This window comes from Myotis lucifugus, unplaced genomic scaffold (genome assembly GCF_000147115.1).
Source record: "Myotis lucifugus unplaced genomic scaffold, Myoluc2.0 scaffold_18, whole genome shotgun sequence".
Taxonomy (NCBI): Eukaryota; Metazoa; Chordata; class Mammalia; order Chiroptera; family Vespertilionidae; genus Myotis; species Myotis lucifugus.
The window spans coordinates 10,868,144-10,883,548 of NW_005871066.1; the positions used below are offsets into that span (position 1 = coordinate 10,868,144).

The 15,405-nt window shown below is 37.1% G+C and overlaps 1 protein-coding gene across 3 annotated transcripts in view; it reads left to right on the top strand.

Annotated features, from left to right (window-relative positions):
* ORC5 (origin recognition complex subunit 5) overlaps window positions 1-14,047 on the top strand; it is a 66,199-nt gene extending 52,152 nt beyond the window's left edge. For 2 of the 3 annotated variants that reach the window (XM_006085408.3, XM_023751100.1), the window contains 2 exons: window positions 4,453-4,565; window positions 13,492-14,047. In XM_006085408.3, coding sequence (XP_006085470.1) covers window positions 4,453-4,565; window positions 13,492-13,537 — 159 coding nt within the window. In that variant the 3' untranslated portion in view covers window positions 13,538-14,047. Of the gene's footprint in view, window positions 1-4,452; window positions 4,566-13,491 lie in introns of those variants that run through there. The other variant, XR_002828393.1, reaches the window with a different exon arrangement.
* Window positions 14,048-15,405: the final 1,358 nt, after the last annotated feature.

Here is a 15,405-nt window from a genome sequence, read left to right on the forward strand (position 1 = left end):
TCAATTTTCATGAGAAGCTTCTGACCAACTATAAAGTAGATTTCAGCTTATTCAAGAGTATGTTTTGCATTATTTAGAGAAGCTTTTCTCTATCACAATGTTAGTCTAAGACAATAATTTTATGGCTCTATAAATATTCAATTTAGTATGTATATTTCATGGTCACAGACAATAGTATGGTGAAGACCTGGGGAGGGGGCGGGAGCAGGGTGGAGGGAAGTTAATGGGGGGAAAAGGAGACATCTGTAATACTTGAAACAATAAAGATAAATTTAAAAATACATATTTCAATTTATCCTTTGCTGTAACTAGAGCCTTACTCTAAATCACTTTCTGCACTTGGGACCCTAACAACAGGAATGGCTACTGCAGCAGATGGGAAAGACTCTGGTCCCATCTCCACATTATACATGCACATGCATGTATACAAAACCGAGACACCACTATGAATCTGGGCCATGAATACCTTCACTGACTGAGACTTCTGTCATATGCCCACTGACCATATCAAGCTATTTAGGTACTAATGCCAGTGTGGAGATATGACTTCATCATTTTGTCATGAACATTTAAATTTGGGCAAGGAAATAAATCAGTATTTTCTGTGATCCTATTCATCTTTGAATGCACAGCACCTAGAGCAAGTCCTCAAGAGCTTAATGAATATGCAATTGCAAAAAAAAATAATTTTAAGAATAGAATAATGGAGGAGGTATTCTTGAACTTCTACATGCATAGAAATAATTTTCCCAAAGTTGTATATATTTTTCCAGAACTTCTTATTTAGGTATAAATTAATATGTCAGATTCACAGTGTTGGTGCATAAGTAAATCTTTGTACTTGATTTTTTTCAGTTTTTCTCTAGCAATATTTTAATAAACTGGCAAAGTACTTTTAAATTGTTGGTACATTTGTACAGTGCGTTGTGGAATGTTCTCCTAAACTTTGTATTTTGTTTTTGTGTTCATATGGTAAAGTCAAGGAATAACAAAACAAATCTTTGAAATTGGTATTTTTTTTAATGTGAAAAATCACATCCTAATTTACTCCATTTTGGCTTAAATTTTTTTTGTACTAGCTTTTCCTAGATCAGATCCCTCCCCCCCAAATTGAGCAATTATCTTAATATTTTGGAAATGCCTTTTGACTGCTACATCTTGAAATGATACTGTATTTTTTGCACAATTTAATGATTAATTTATCCATGAAATCCTGGTAGAACTGAGTGACTTTAAGGAACTCTCTGGTTCAACTTACTGCCTTTGGAAATTTGTTGTAACTAATGTGGTAAAAGTAATATAGTACTGTAAGGTACCTGAAAATATTCTTGAAATTTTAACTCAAGGGCAGATTTTGTGTTTTTGAAAAGTATGAAGTAGAGTAATTTAGTATATTATTCAAGTTAAAGAATTGATCAAATATATGAGGGTATTTGAAGCACAGGAAAGTAGAAGTTATAATACTATCCAATATAATAAAAGCATAATATGCAAATTGACCGAACGGCTGAATAGCAGAATAACAACAACCATCTGGACGACCAGCCGGGACCATGCTATGACACCCACTGGCACCAGGCCAGCCAAGGCAGGTGCAATCCGATTGGTTGGGAGCCCAGCCATCACCCCATGATTGCCCCGCAGAGGGAGGCCCAGGCAAACGGCTGGCAGGGCGATCAATCGGGGGGCTCCATGATCACCCTGTAGAGGGAGGCCCAGGCCACCAACCAGCGGTCTGCAACAGGTGGGCAGGGCCTTCCTCTGCGAGGGAAGCCCCGGTCCCGGGTGCTGGCAGCTGGAGGGAAGCCCAGGTCCTGGGTGCCAGCAGCCAGAGGGAAGCCTGGGTCCTGGGTGCAGGCAGCTGGGGGAAGGAAGGCCTACTCTTGCACGAATTTTGTGCATCGGGCCTCTAGTTATAAATAAATGCCATTGGCAAAGTAAAAGGTAATCAGTGATTTCTTTTATATTAAAAGAAAAAGAACTAAAGAAACTTGCCATCCTATGTAATAAAAGGGTAATATGCAGATTGTCTCCTCTACTGGGAGTTCAACCAGAGTTTGTCCAGGAGGTGGGGCCAGCCCGCCAACCGTCCAGGGCCCCTCCCTCTGGCCAGCCTGGCCCAATCAACCTGGGGCCGACAGGACCCCACTTGTGCACGAATTTGTGCACCGGGCCTCTAGTTAATAAAGGGAGCCCTACCTGGTTTGGCTCTGTGGGTAGAGTGTTGGTCTGTGGACTGAAAGGTCCCAGGTTCAATTCTGGTCAAGGGCACATGCCCGGGTTGTGGGCTTGACCCCCAGTAGGGGTGTGCAGGAGGCAGCTGATCAGTGATTCTTTCTCATCATTGATGTTTCTATCTTTCCCTCTCCCTCTCTGAAATCAATAAAAATATATTTTAAAATAATAATAAAGGGAGATTAATGTATGAGTTTCAAATGACTATTGCTAACCTACTTTATTTAGCAAATGGATTGAAGTTAATGAATATATTTTGCCATAGTAAACTATTAAACTCTCTTCTGTATCTCTTACTTGTTACAATTTCAGGCCTACTTTTATCATGATTCCTACCTGTTTCTAAACTGGGAGGGATACGAGGTTGTCTTGACTTTCAGCAATACTTTCTTTCCCCCAAAGACCCCAGTATCCCTTAGCTCCCCATTCTGTTCTGTCTCATCCCTTCATACTAACGGTCTCAAGCAACTCATATTGTAAGAGATATAAGCTCAGGGCCTTTCTTTAAACCTCTTTTATTTTTTTTATTTTATTTTTTAAAATATATTTTATTGATTTTTTACAGAGAGGAAGGGAGAGAGATAGAGAGCTAGAAACATCGATGAGAGAGAAACATCGACCAGCCGCCTCCTGCACATCTCCCACTGGGGATGTGCCCGCAACCCAGGCACACGCCCCTGACCGGAACCGAACCTGGGACCCTTCAGTCCGCAGGCCGACGCTCTATCCACTGAGCCAAACCGGTTTCGGCTAAACCTCTTTTAAATCTGTTTTAATATATCTTCATTTTTCTTTTTGTTAGTATTTGATGTGTCTATTCTGTCCTTTGACTTTTAACCTTCTTATAGTCTTCTGTTCTAGATGTATCTCTTCTAAGCAGTATATAGTTGGGTTTATTTTTTCAATCAATCTTTTTCTTTTATTTGTAGTATTTAGTTAGTTTATTTATAATTACTATTGTAATTTTGTTTATATTATCTTGTTTTATACTTTTTATTTGTCCTACTTGTTTTTATTTTCTTTTAATTTTCTTCAGATTGATAATTTTTATAATTTAGTTTTCCCCCACTCTACTAATTTAGATGTACATACTCTTGTTTCTACTCTTACTTGCTACGTAAAAAAATTATAATATAAATGCATATTCATACTTGAATTACCAAAGTTGAAAGTTAGTGAATACTTCTATTTTTCTCTCAGATGCCACAAGACCTTAGAACATTTCTATTTTATTTTCTCCACTTCTAATTTATATATTACTGGTATTGTGTATTTATCCTGTTTTTACTTATTTTTTAGAGAGAGGGGAAAGGAGAGGTATTGAGAGAAAGAGACATCGATGAGAGAGAAACATAGATCGGCTGCCTCTTGCACACCCCTTACTTGGGGATTGAGCCCGAAACCTGGGCATAGTGCCCTGACCAGTAATCAAACTGGTGACCTCTTGGTTCCTGGGTCGACACTCAGCCGCTGAGCCATACTGGCCGGGCTATCCTATTTTTAAACCCATAATACATTATTATTGTTATTAGCTATACAGGAAAATTTATTTAGATATACCATCATATATACTACTTTAATTATTCTTCATTCCTTACATTTCAGACCTTCTAAGTGGAATCTCTTTCTCTTGAAGGTACAGTTTAGGAATTTCCTTGAGTAGGGATCTTGTGATAGCAAACCTTTGGTTGTTTTTAGTTTGGGGTAATCCTTCTGGTATTTTCCTGACTATTTAATTGGTGATCAGTTTTTAAAGAAGACTAAGCCCAGGTCGGAAGGATGTATTTCTTATTGCTTGTCTAACCAGCTACCCAACTCTGAAAAAGATCCATATCTACATAACTCGATTCTCAAGGGAGTGTACATTTGATATTCTGAGGTATTTAGAAACTCCATAAAATTCTTAAGTAGAGAGAAGGAATGTGATTTTTTTTGTAGTTTTTTTAAGGTTAACAGCTGTATATGACTTATTAATGGAACAAAGCTGTCTCTCATGGAATCCTTAGTGATTGACTGTTAGTTTGGTTAGCTAGGACATTAAGCATATCTACAAATTTGTGTATACTAGTATACATTTCAAAGTAGTAGCATTCTTTGTACATATTCTTGTAAATTCAGTTATATATTTTTCTCAAAGTAACTATAAAGTGTTTTAGAAATAACGACATGATGTACTCATTGCTACATTTTCTCATAAAAATGCTTTCTTACATTTAGATTACCTCTCTAGTGACCCTGCAGCTATTAACCCTGGTTGGCCATGATGACCAGCTTGATGGACCAAAATACAAATGCACAGTATCTCTAGACTTCATCAGAGCTATCGCTAGGTAAGCATAGAGTAATTGTGAACATAAAATGTCTTGAATTATGTAAATTATATACTAAATATAAAAATTAATGTAATGTCATTAGTCATTTAAGCAAGGAAAGATTATTTAAGTACCACGAATGATTAAGTTTCACTGTAGAATGAACCCTCTCATCAAATTTACAAATGGCATAAAATTGGGAGAATTAGCTAAGATGTTGGATGGCAAAAATTAAGATTCTGAAAGACAACAGAAAGGAAAAATGGTCCCATAGTAGCAAGGTCAGATTTAACGGACAGTTAACTACAAAAAAACTCTCCTATGTAATAAAACAAGGTGGGAGAGACTTGACTTAACTTCTGGGTATTTGAGCTGACTACATGGCTTTAAAAATCCTGGTGTCTCATTTAAGAGATGTAATAGGTCTGTCTACTATGTGTTGCCTTAGGCAGGCCAAATCTGGTGTGCTGTGCTTGGAGTTTTAAGAGGGGCATTAACAAATGGGTATGCGCTGAGGAGAGGGCAGGAGGACAGTGGTAAAATGAGGAGAACCATGTCTGACTGAGGGACAGGGTGTGAGAAAAAACCTTATGAAGGATAGGGTAATCGTCTCAAGTATTTCAGGGGTTGTCATGTACAAAATGGATGGAACTAATTCTGAGCAATCGTAGAGCATTAGAAGTTCTAGGAAAGAACTGTTTGTCGAAATGAGAGCTGTCTAAAAATGTACCTCGTTCTCACAAAGAGGTGTATTTGCTGTTAGGGAAAATGTTCCAGCCATTTTATATGAGTAAATTACTTCATCTCATGGTTGCAGCTGGATAACAACCTGTTAGGACTTGTAGTGGAAGGGGTAATGTGAATGTAGACTGGCATGTGGCAAAAGATAATCCATAAAACAGTGCTTCCCAGCCTTTTTGAATATGAAAATTTTATTTTAATATCCTTTTAAAATTAATCATGAGAATATGTACATTTATTTCAAATTAATAACACACAGACATGAAACATTATTTATTCAGGCTAAAAACAGTGCTTGGCATTATGGATTTGCAGATCTCTAATGAATTGAAGTTCTGAAGTGTATAGGTTAGCAGCCTGTACTCTAAAGTCTCTTCTGAATTAAAAGTTCTGTGATCATATGATGCAGGTATTTGAAATATTTTGATGGCATGTATACTCTAAAAAATAAAATAAGGTTTTTGAAATGTGTTGTTACAATAAAATTGGGCAAATTTTTACACAGAAGAAATTGAGGAAAATATTTTTTTGACTGTATTCAGTATGACCATAAGGCTATAAATTTCTTTTTCAAACAATGATATTAATAATTCTATATCTAAGAGCCAATATCAAAGACATAACTTTTGAATGCAGCACCTTTATTTCAGCAATTTTGTCATTGTTTTAAATGTGTTGGGTCATACCCCAGCATAATGAACAGGACAGAGGTTTGTGAGTGCTCAGTATGGAGAATATACAGTGAACCAAACTGAATTGGGCATTACTTAATCCACAGTGTCAGTGATGTTAGACCCATCCAGAGAAATGCACTTTCATTTTCCACTTCAGAAGGGAGCAGGAATTTTGCCAGAGAACTTGGCAACTCTGTAATTTGCTTTGTTACCTTTGTTTTCTTATTCTTCCTCACTTTCTGTGGACAGTGTCCAAAGAGTAACTACCTTTGTCTTCCCACATCGGCACCCTTCCACTCTCCTAACATTCTGCCATAATGAAAACCTGATTATTACCTGGGGATGTTCCTTCCCCCAGAGTTCTCTGTAGTGGTAGCTATTTATTTCTCAAACCCCAACCAGGGCTGCAGGCACTTTTTTTAAAAAAATTTATTGGTTTTTTTTACAGTGAGGAAGGGAGAGGGGTAGAGAGTTAGAAATATCGATGAGCTGCCTCCTGCACACTTCCTACTGGGTATGTGCCTGCAACCATGGTACATGCCCTTGACCGGAATCGAACCTGGGACCCTTGAGTCCACAGGCTGATGCTCTATCCACTGAGCCATCCTTTTTCCTTGTTGCCACTTCCAGATTGTTACTAACCCCAAATTCTTATAAAAATGTGGGCTTTTTTGAGACTCATACAATCTGGCTCTATTTCCCTCTTGTCCTATGGTTCATTATTATCAACAGTCTCCCAACCATTCCACCTCATGTATTGAAGACAGGAGCACATGGTTCACAGACTTCTTTTCAACCTAGATTCTTGACTCTATTCAGACCACAGATCCTAACATCTGTATTCACTTTGTTCAGCATTCACTGTGTTTCACAGAACAAATTAAGACCAGCAGTTGAGAACTCCTTCAGCTGCCTGCATTGGAGCCATTCTTCTTTCCTTCTTCAGCAGGGTGGGTCTCTTCTTCTCGGAGGGGATTCTTCCACTTCTGCTCTCCCTTTTTCCCCGGGACACTTTTGCTTCCTCAGGCTCTTTGTCCACTCTGGGGCATCTAACACTGTTGACTGCTCTCTCTTTCTTAAAACGGTCTTCTCTTACAGCCCATGGTTCCAGTCTCTTTATTCTTTGGCTGTTGGTTTGTTTTTGTTTGTTTTTTTTTTATAAGGCACATTTGTTAGCTTATCCTATCCACCCTACCTTAAATGTGGCTGGTCCTTGAGGCTTGGCTCTTTTTTCATGTCCTCTTTTCCTAGTCAGTTTTAGTATACTCATGACTTCAACACCATCTATAGATTAATAATTCCCTAATTGTCAAGGCCAGACTTTTTCTTCTAATATTCCTTACCTTTATTGGATGTTTCCCAGTTACATTAATACATTTCCAAAACTGAACTCAGAAATTCTAATCTCTGCTTCTGCCTGACAACAAAAACGTAATGATCCAGCTTTCCTCCCATGTCCTTATTTCAGCGATCAGCACTGCAGTCTGCCATGTTGCACAGGCTGAAATCAGTGTTTCTTGACATTGCTCTCTCTCTCTCACACACACTCTGCATATCCAAGCATTAGTCCTGCTGAGCCTAGAAGTCCCACCTACTGATCTCAAAGTCATCCACTTTTACCACTTGTACTGTTACTCTCTGGAGTCTAGACCAAGCCACCACCATCTCTTCTCTAGTAACCTCTTAATTAGTCTCCTATCTACTTTAATTTGTTGTCCACACTATAGCCAAAATGACCTTATAAAAATTTAATGTCACCCTCCTACTTAAGTCTTTAATAGTTTTACATAACTCTAAATAGGAATAAAAACAGAATCTTTGAAATAGCCTACAAGGTCCCAGTGATCTGGCCCCGGCTTTGTGCCCTGCCATGTCTAGCACACATGTCTTCTTTTTTAGGTATTTGTACTTCAATCTGTCTGGCTTTTTCAGTTCTTCATATTCACTTTGTGATCCCCATCTTTGCATATATGTGGCAAAGATGGGACTCCAACTCCTCCTCTCCTTTAGCTAATGGCTGAAGAAGCCTCAGGTATACCATGACAACCATCCAACCTCCAGCCCCCACAGTTATACAGCTCCCATTGTCATGTTCTAATACTAATCATAATTTTAACTGATTAACTTAATAATGAGAATTCATCTTTCTCCAGTATAAGTACACAAAGCTCAAACAGAGACTGTGTTTGTGTCAACCCCCGCTTTACTTCAAACCCAGCACAATGCTTTAAACTTAGTATATGCCAAATATATAAATTTTGCATGTTTTCCTATAGTGATTAGCAATAAAACTTCAGATGAAAGGGGACGATTGTGGGCTTGTCTTTTGGGGCAGCAAGAAGGGAGCTAAAGAGGCAAAGTCTCATTCCATATTCGAGGCCTGGTGGAGAAAAGAGATCCCAAGTATAGTTACCAAAGGAGAGGTAGGTAGGCCTATATCCAGACACCTGTGGCAGAGAACCAACAATTAGATCACAGGACACAACCTAAATGTCCAAAATAAGGGAATGAATCAGTAATTTATTGTAAATTCGTACTTAAAAAAACACTATATAGTTATTAAAAACCATACTTTTCAAGGATAAAAACATGGAGTTAAATGGTTAAATATGAGCTGAAGTGGATAAAGCAGTTATTTATAAAGTATATACAAGGAAAACCTAAGGGAACAGAATGATGGTCAAAATTGTCAGTTGCTACCAAGAAATAAAGTGGAGTCTATCCAATTTAACAATACAGCAGTCATTTGTATCTTTATCAGGGACACTTTCAGAAATACAGTGGGTGGATGTCAGATTATAGTGTATTTAAATAGAACTTATAAGAAAGTAGAAGCAGCAAATAGAGAGGATATCTTTATTTAACATCTATTGTGTTATAATCATTGTGATAGGCTTTGGCTAGGCTTTGGGGATATAGCAACAAGTATATCAGATCTCTGTTCTATCCCTATGAGCTTATATTCTAGAATGTTTTTCCATAAAGAGGAAGAGAGAGGATTATTACCTATTAAAGGTATTGTGAGAGGGTCATTATTTTTTAAAGATTTGAGCATATTTAGATAGTGATGGGAAAGGGCTGCTAGGGAAGGAAAGCTAATACACATCAAAGAGAGATTAATTTAAAGCATCATAAAGTCCTTGGAGTGGTATATAAGCATGGGGTTTAGGAAGAAATAGCCTTAGCTGAGGAGGAGAATCCTTTTGCATTAAAACAAGAGGAAAAGTGTATTCAGATAGAGTTGAGTGTCGCGCTTTGGTAGTAAGAAGTTGAGGGAATTCTGATCTGAGGTTCCTATTTTACCTGTAAAGGAAGGGGGGAAATTCAGACTAAATACGGAAGTGGTAGCAGTTTGAGAGGAAGATAGATATTTCGAATAGCTGCTGTGGGGAATGGAAAGAAAGTGCTGACAAGGAAAGCAACTTGCTGAGAGCGTTGAGGCCCCAGTTGCGGTTCCTGACCTTGAATTTACAGTGGCACCGATCTGTGAGACTTGTGATCTTCTCCAACAGCTTCCAGAAATATGCTGGGTACTGGGACAGCAAAATAATATAATTGAAATCACATAAGATTGGGGTTTTGCCAGGTGAATTCAGCGAGTGCTAGCTAGTGAACACTTGAAGTGGCAAACCGTGGAGTCTACGCTAGGAGAGGGAGGGAGGAAGAAAGTAAAGCTACTAGCGGGCTAAGTGCCTGGCACATAGATACTCAGTATTTGTTGATCAGGAGAAAATAAAGGGGTTTATGAACTGGTTTTCTGATAGGTGTTCCAGAGAGCTTAAAGGAAGAGTTTGGAGATCAGAGGGTAGAACGTACAAATATGTTTTTAGAGAAGAACATCTCAGTTTGATCATGGATCCTAGAAGACCATTGAAGGTTAAAAAAGACAAGTGTGCAGTGCAGTCACTAAGGCTCATGTAGATCTTGGGATGGAAAGGTAGTCTAAACTGGATGCTACATTATTTATTGAGTAAGAATGGTGATAAAGGGGCTGGCAGTGGTTCTCAACCTTCCTAATGCCGTGACCCTTTAATACAGTTCCTCATGTTGTGGTGACCCCCAACCATAAAATTATTTTTGTTGCTACTTCATAACTGTAATTTTGCTACTGTTATGAATCGTAATGTAAATATCTGATATGCAGGATGTATTTTCATTGTTCGCGACCCACAGGTTGAGAACCGCTGGGCTAGAGGCTAGTGAATGGAATGGTCTGAGTCTCAGAGAAGTAGAGCTTTTTTGCACAAGGACTTAACCCCACCTAACAGGACTACCTGGGGTGCAGGAGAGAGTCTAAACCTCATTGGGAAGAGCTAAAGAAAAGGGTTGGTTCTCATGAGGAGCCAAAGTTTAGCTAGCCCAGAAGAGGAGAAAAAAAAAAAAATCCATGGAACAGTAGAGGTCATAGAGAACTTTATTGACCAAGGAACAGTGGAAAGATTTGGACAGAGAAGCAATAAGAGACTGGTCCTAGAAAGGGAGCCCAGGATACAGAGGTAGAGTATGGGGGAAGATAGATGACTGAGAAACTTATTAAATATTGTCCTTGGACTGTTCCTAATATGAACGGTAGTTCTAGGTTTCCAGTTTGTTTTTCCTCCATAGTCAGTGTGAAGGCACAACAAGATAACTTAAGATTACAAATTGAAGTTGTACAGTTGCAAAGTGTCAGAAGAACCAAACTAGAAAAGAATTGAACTGCCCACCAAAGTAAAAGGAAATAAAATAGCACCCCATTAGAAAGAAGTATTTTGGTGTTATAAAAGAATCAATAAAATGAAATGAAAGGATAAAGGCTAAATTAAATCCATAGCTGTATACCATGTAATTAACTTATATTAAAATATTGCAAATTCTGATTTAACAATTACTCCTAGGCAGATTGTCACCAACACTGTTTGTGTTTATCCTGTTTCCTTTTAGATGCTTACTTTGGAAAATAATTAATTTGGATTCTATGAAAGAATCTCCTGTAGTATATAAAAATTATCCCAAAATCTTAAAAATGTCTTTATATGAATCTAATTTACATCTGAAACCATGAAAAACGAGAGAAAGTACTTGCAGAGTACATAACTCCCTTTGTAAGTTAAAACTTTCATTAGGCCAGCTGGTGGGGCTCTGTGGTTGAGCGGTGACCTTCAACAGCACATGCCAGGGTTGTGGGCCCAATCCCCAGTAGGGGGCATGCAGGAGGCAGCCGATCAATGATTCTCATCATTGATGTTTCTATCTCACCCTCTCTTCCTCTCTGAAATCACTATAAGTATATTTTTAAAAAGCAAACAAACTTTCTTTAATGTGAATTGTTTGTCTCCAAGTCCTTAAAGCACAAAGTTATCTTTGGAATATGTTACATAATTTTCGATGTTGCCCTTGTGGCTATTCTATCAAATTCTTCCATGTCTTAGAATAATATACGTGGGGATCAGTTGCCAAGTCATCTGTTTATATTGAGGGATGGTGGGACAATAGAGACAAGGTAGTCATACATGTTGAGCAGCAAATGTTTTTTAAAGGAATGATCATACATATCCTTTTCCTGATTAATTTAGTTTTTAATAAAAAGTTTTTAACTGTATTATTCAATTTGCTTGAATACTTCCCAGTGGCAAAGCAGAGTAGAATATAATGCAGCCTTTATAAATGAATACATTTAAATGCGTAGTATTTTTAAATCAGTTCATTCATTCTATTAAAGAAAATTTTATTGCACAAACTGTGCTATAGTTACATAAGGAGATTACTAAGTAAAATAAGGAGTCCTACCAGTAACAAATATTTTAATTTATGTTCTCTTCTAGTTTTAGTCCATTATACAAACAATTATCCTTAACAAACAATTATCCTTAGCTGTCACAACATAGTACAGTTCTCTGTTCTCCTTTCCCCTCGTAATGATTATTTTGTATGGCTATGTAATATTCTATCAAATGTCTTCTAATCCCAGAGTATTGGAAGTTAAATTATTTTAATCTTTAGCTTCTTCTAAACTTTCTTTTTCACCCAATGCCAAACAAAAATGACACTAAAACAGCAGTAAGTTTACCTTATCATTTAAGGTTTATAACCTTAAGACCCAGTCATTATGGGGAAAGGTGCTTGAGAGATGTACAAATTTCACTCCCCTTTTTACCTGTGGTTAAAAATAGCTACTATGCTTTCTTCTAAAATCCTCTGAAACACATCTTTTCAACCAATACCATGATTAAAAAAAAAAAAAGTGATTTGTAGTGGTACCTTGTTGCTAGTAATTTTGACATTTTGACGGAGGTAGGGGTTGGAGGTATTCTAGAACTGAATGAAAGGAAAACACATAAAACTAAAATAGCTTTTATGATATATAACTATATATTTTGTGTTTTTATGCCTGAGATAAGATTTTAAAAATTTTAGTACCTATTTTTAGTTGTTTTATTACTGCTAGTTATAATAAAATTGTTTTGGCAGTGTTTTTATGCATTTGGAAAGGTTAAGTATTCTTCAGAGAGGCACAGTTGTAATAAGACAATTAAGGTATTTTTCAGTCCACCATTAGGTACCACAATATCCATAGAATCTCATTTCAGCTATTTTTAAATGTGTTTTCATAAGCAGTATCTATAATTCCACATTCCAAATTTTTAAAAATATTTGCTATGTCAGTCATTTGCTTAGAAACATTTTTAGAAAGTATATTATAAAATGATAGACAAAAACATTAATTGGTGATTTAATAAATAAGAGCATGCAATTAGTGAATCTTTAGAAGGCTATTCTCACATGGCTGGTTATTTTTGCAGAATTGAATACTTTAAGGCTTTAATTTTATACTTATTGCTAGATCATTATATCTAATTATTTTGACCATTTATTCAAATAATAAACCTCTAAGTCTGAATATTTATAGTGAAGAATGAGTTTGGAGAAAGGAAAATAATTATATGTCTTTCTCTTTCTGCTATTTTATTCTGCCTGCTACCAGAGTACAAAAATATACACTCACATCGTCTGTTGTAGCGTATTCTTGGATCATACAAATTTAGTTACAATACACACACAGGTCAGCCAGAGTTAAAAGATTGAAAAGAATGAAAGCTACAAATGAGGACAGATGAGCTATGCATTCTGTAATGATAAAACAGGTGTTTTGGAAGATAAACAGTATTCAAAAGCAAAGAAGATTTAAATACTTTTGCATCTCTAATTACTTTATTCTGGTTATTAGACAAAAAGCAAATAGCTTTCAAATGAAATCTAAACTTTCTGTAGTATAATTGAAATGCAGAATGTTGAATAGTTCTAACTTCATTTCCTTTTTTTAGAAAAGCAAGCTTTATGAGAGGGAAAATGAACTTTTTAAAGAATCTCTTTTCCTAGTAACATTTTGAAAAACTAATGTCAATTCTTTCATGGTGCTTTTGACAGCACCATAGGATTATTCACCATCAGTTGTGAATTATTTTGCATGTACTTCCCAGAATCATACATGTAAAGCTGAGCAGTCTGGGGGGTGAGGATGCTAACCTATTATCTGTTTTTGTTTATAGGACGGTGAACTTTGACATAATAAAATACTTGTATGATTTCTTGTGAAAACAAGCTTCAAAGCCATATGGACACTGTGACAATGACTAAGCCAAGCTGTGTTCATCCAACTACTTAGCTGGCCAGGGAGAGGAGTTCTTTGGCTCTACTGGATTTGTCCAGACAGGTGCTGGCCCAGCATGGAATCTGATGAAAATACTCTGATTGGTCTGGGTGGATGTGAGCAGAAGACTATTTACCAGGGGCCCTGGAGTATTTGGAAGCAATGTGTTAATTATAAACAGCAGGGTTTGAGCACAATCTGTTCTGCTCTTAATGATGTTATCTTAACACTGAAATTGCCTGGAACCCATTTACTTAGGACTGCATTTTGCTGTGAACCATCCCCTGCGCTTTGAAGGTGCCAGCAGCCCTTGTAGATAAGCCCAGTCTTTCCACTTCCTCTCCACAGGAGCCTCTGCAGTTGCTTGCCAGAGCAGATTTTCCTAAGGCCACTGTTTTAAAAGATCATAGTTGCAAAATATAATAAATAGAGGCGTGCTTTTCTTAAAAAAAAAACACAAGCTTGTACGTGCGTATCTTTCACCCTGCTTTTCTCAAAAGGCCAAGGTAGTTTGATCAGATCTAGGCCAACTTTCCATCTCTCAGCCTACTTTAACTAGGGTGCTTGTATGAGGTTTATCTGGTCATTCTTGCAATTAACCACCCAACCTAGCTTTTTAAATACTCATGATAGTTTTCTTTTTTTAATCATTGAACTTTAAAGTTCCACAATAAATTTTTTTCCTGTTGCATCAATGAACCTTAGGGCTGATTTTTTTTTTTGTTCATATTTTTAAAGAAGCTTTCTGTTAGCATTTGAATATTTGAAAATTGTTTTGCGCAGATTTAAAGTGCTTAATTGCAGAGCCTAGTTTAAATTTCAGTGGCATTTTACTCTCTCATCCTTTCTTAAAGAAAAAGGCTCACAGTGAGCACTCCCAGATAGGAAGCCTTTTAAAAATGTAGTGGTTAGCGGACACTTTCTGAATCAAAGAAAAGAAGTAGTTGTCTACTTACATTTATTTAGCGGTAATGAATAGAGAGGAAAAAACTGGACTTCCTTTGTGTCTCCCTACATAAGACAGCAAGGGTAGACTTTCTTGCCCAAAAGATGACATCCACAATGAGTGATAGAGCACCCACACCCTGAGTCTCTTGTTCCCCAGAAGATGGTGAAATTTTGTGTTCCACAAGATGTTTAGAGAAACCAGAATCAGGGCAAAGCCATGTGCATTGCAAATGCAGGTGTAGATTTCCTGCACATAGAAATCCATGTGTCATTAAAGCAGTGAGAAAAGAGTCAAGAAATAAAATGGAGTCATTATAGTCAAGTTGCTAAATTACTAAAATGAAGTAGGTTGAGGCAAGAGAAAATGATTGTAGGTTGAGGCAAGAGAAAATGATTGTATCCTTGCTTTAACTAGCCTGCGGACTTAAAATTTGAATTTTTTAGTAGTCTATCAATGTCTATATATATATATCCTGTAGATCATTCTCTGAAGATATCCTGTAGATCATTCTCTGAAGAACTTAGGAAAGAATGTTCATGTATCCAGACCGCCTGACACCTGTTATCCAGATCACCTGACATCCATTTTCCAGACCACCAGACGAAGATTACCATCTCGGACCAATCCAGAAGCTAAGAATACAGGACTGATTTTTTTTTTCTTTCTCAAGAATATACTTTTTACTGTTAAGAGCTCTCAATTTTTCTCTTTTCTTTGGAACACTCGATATTGTTATAATTTAACCCAGTTATTAATTAACTGGAAAGGAAGAGAGGGAAGGCCGAATATTATATGCTTGCCCAGTAAAATCTAAAGGGGAGAGAGTGCTTGTCAGTCATACCTGGGAACAGAGCATTGGCAAGA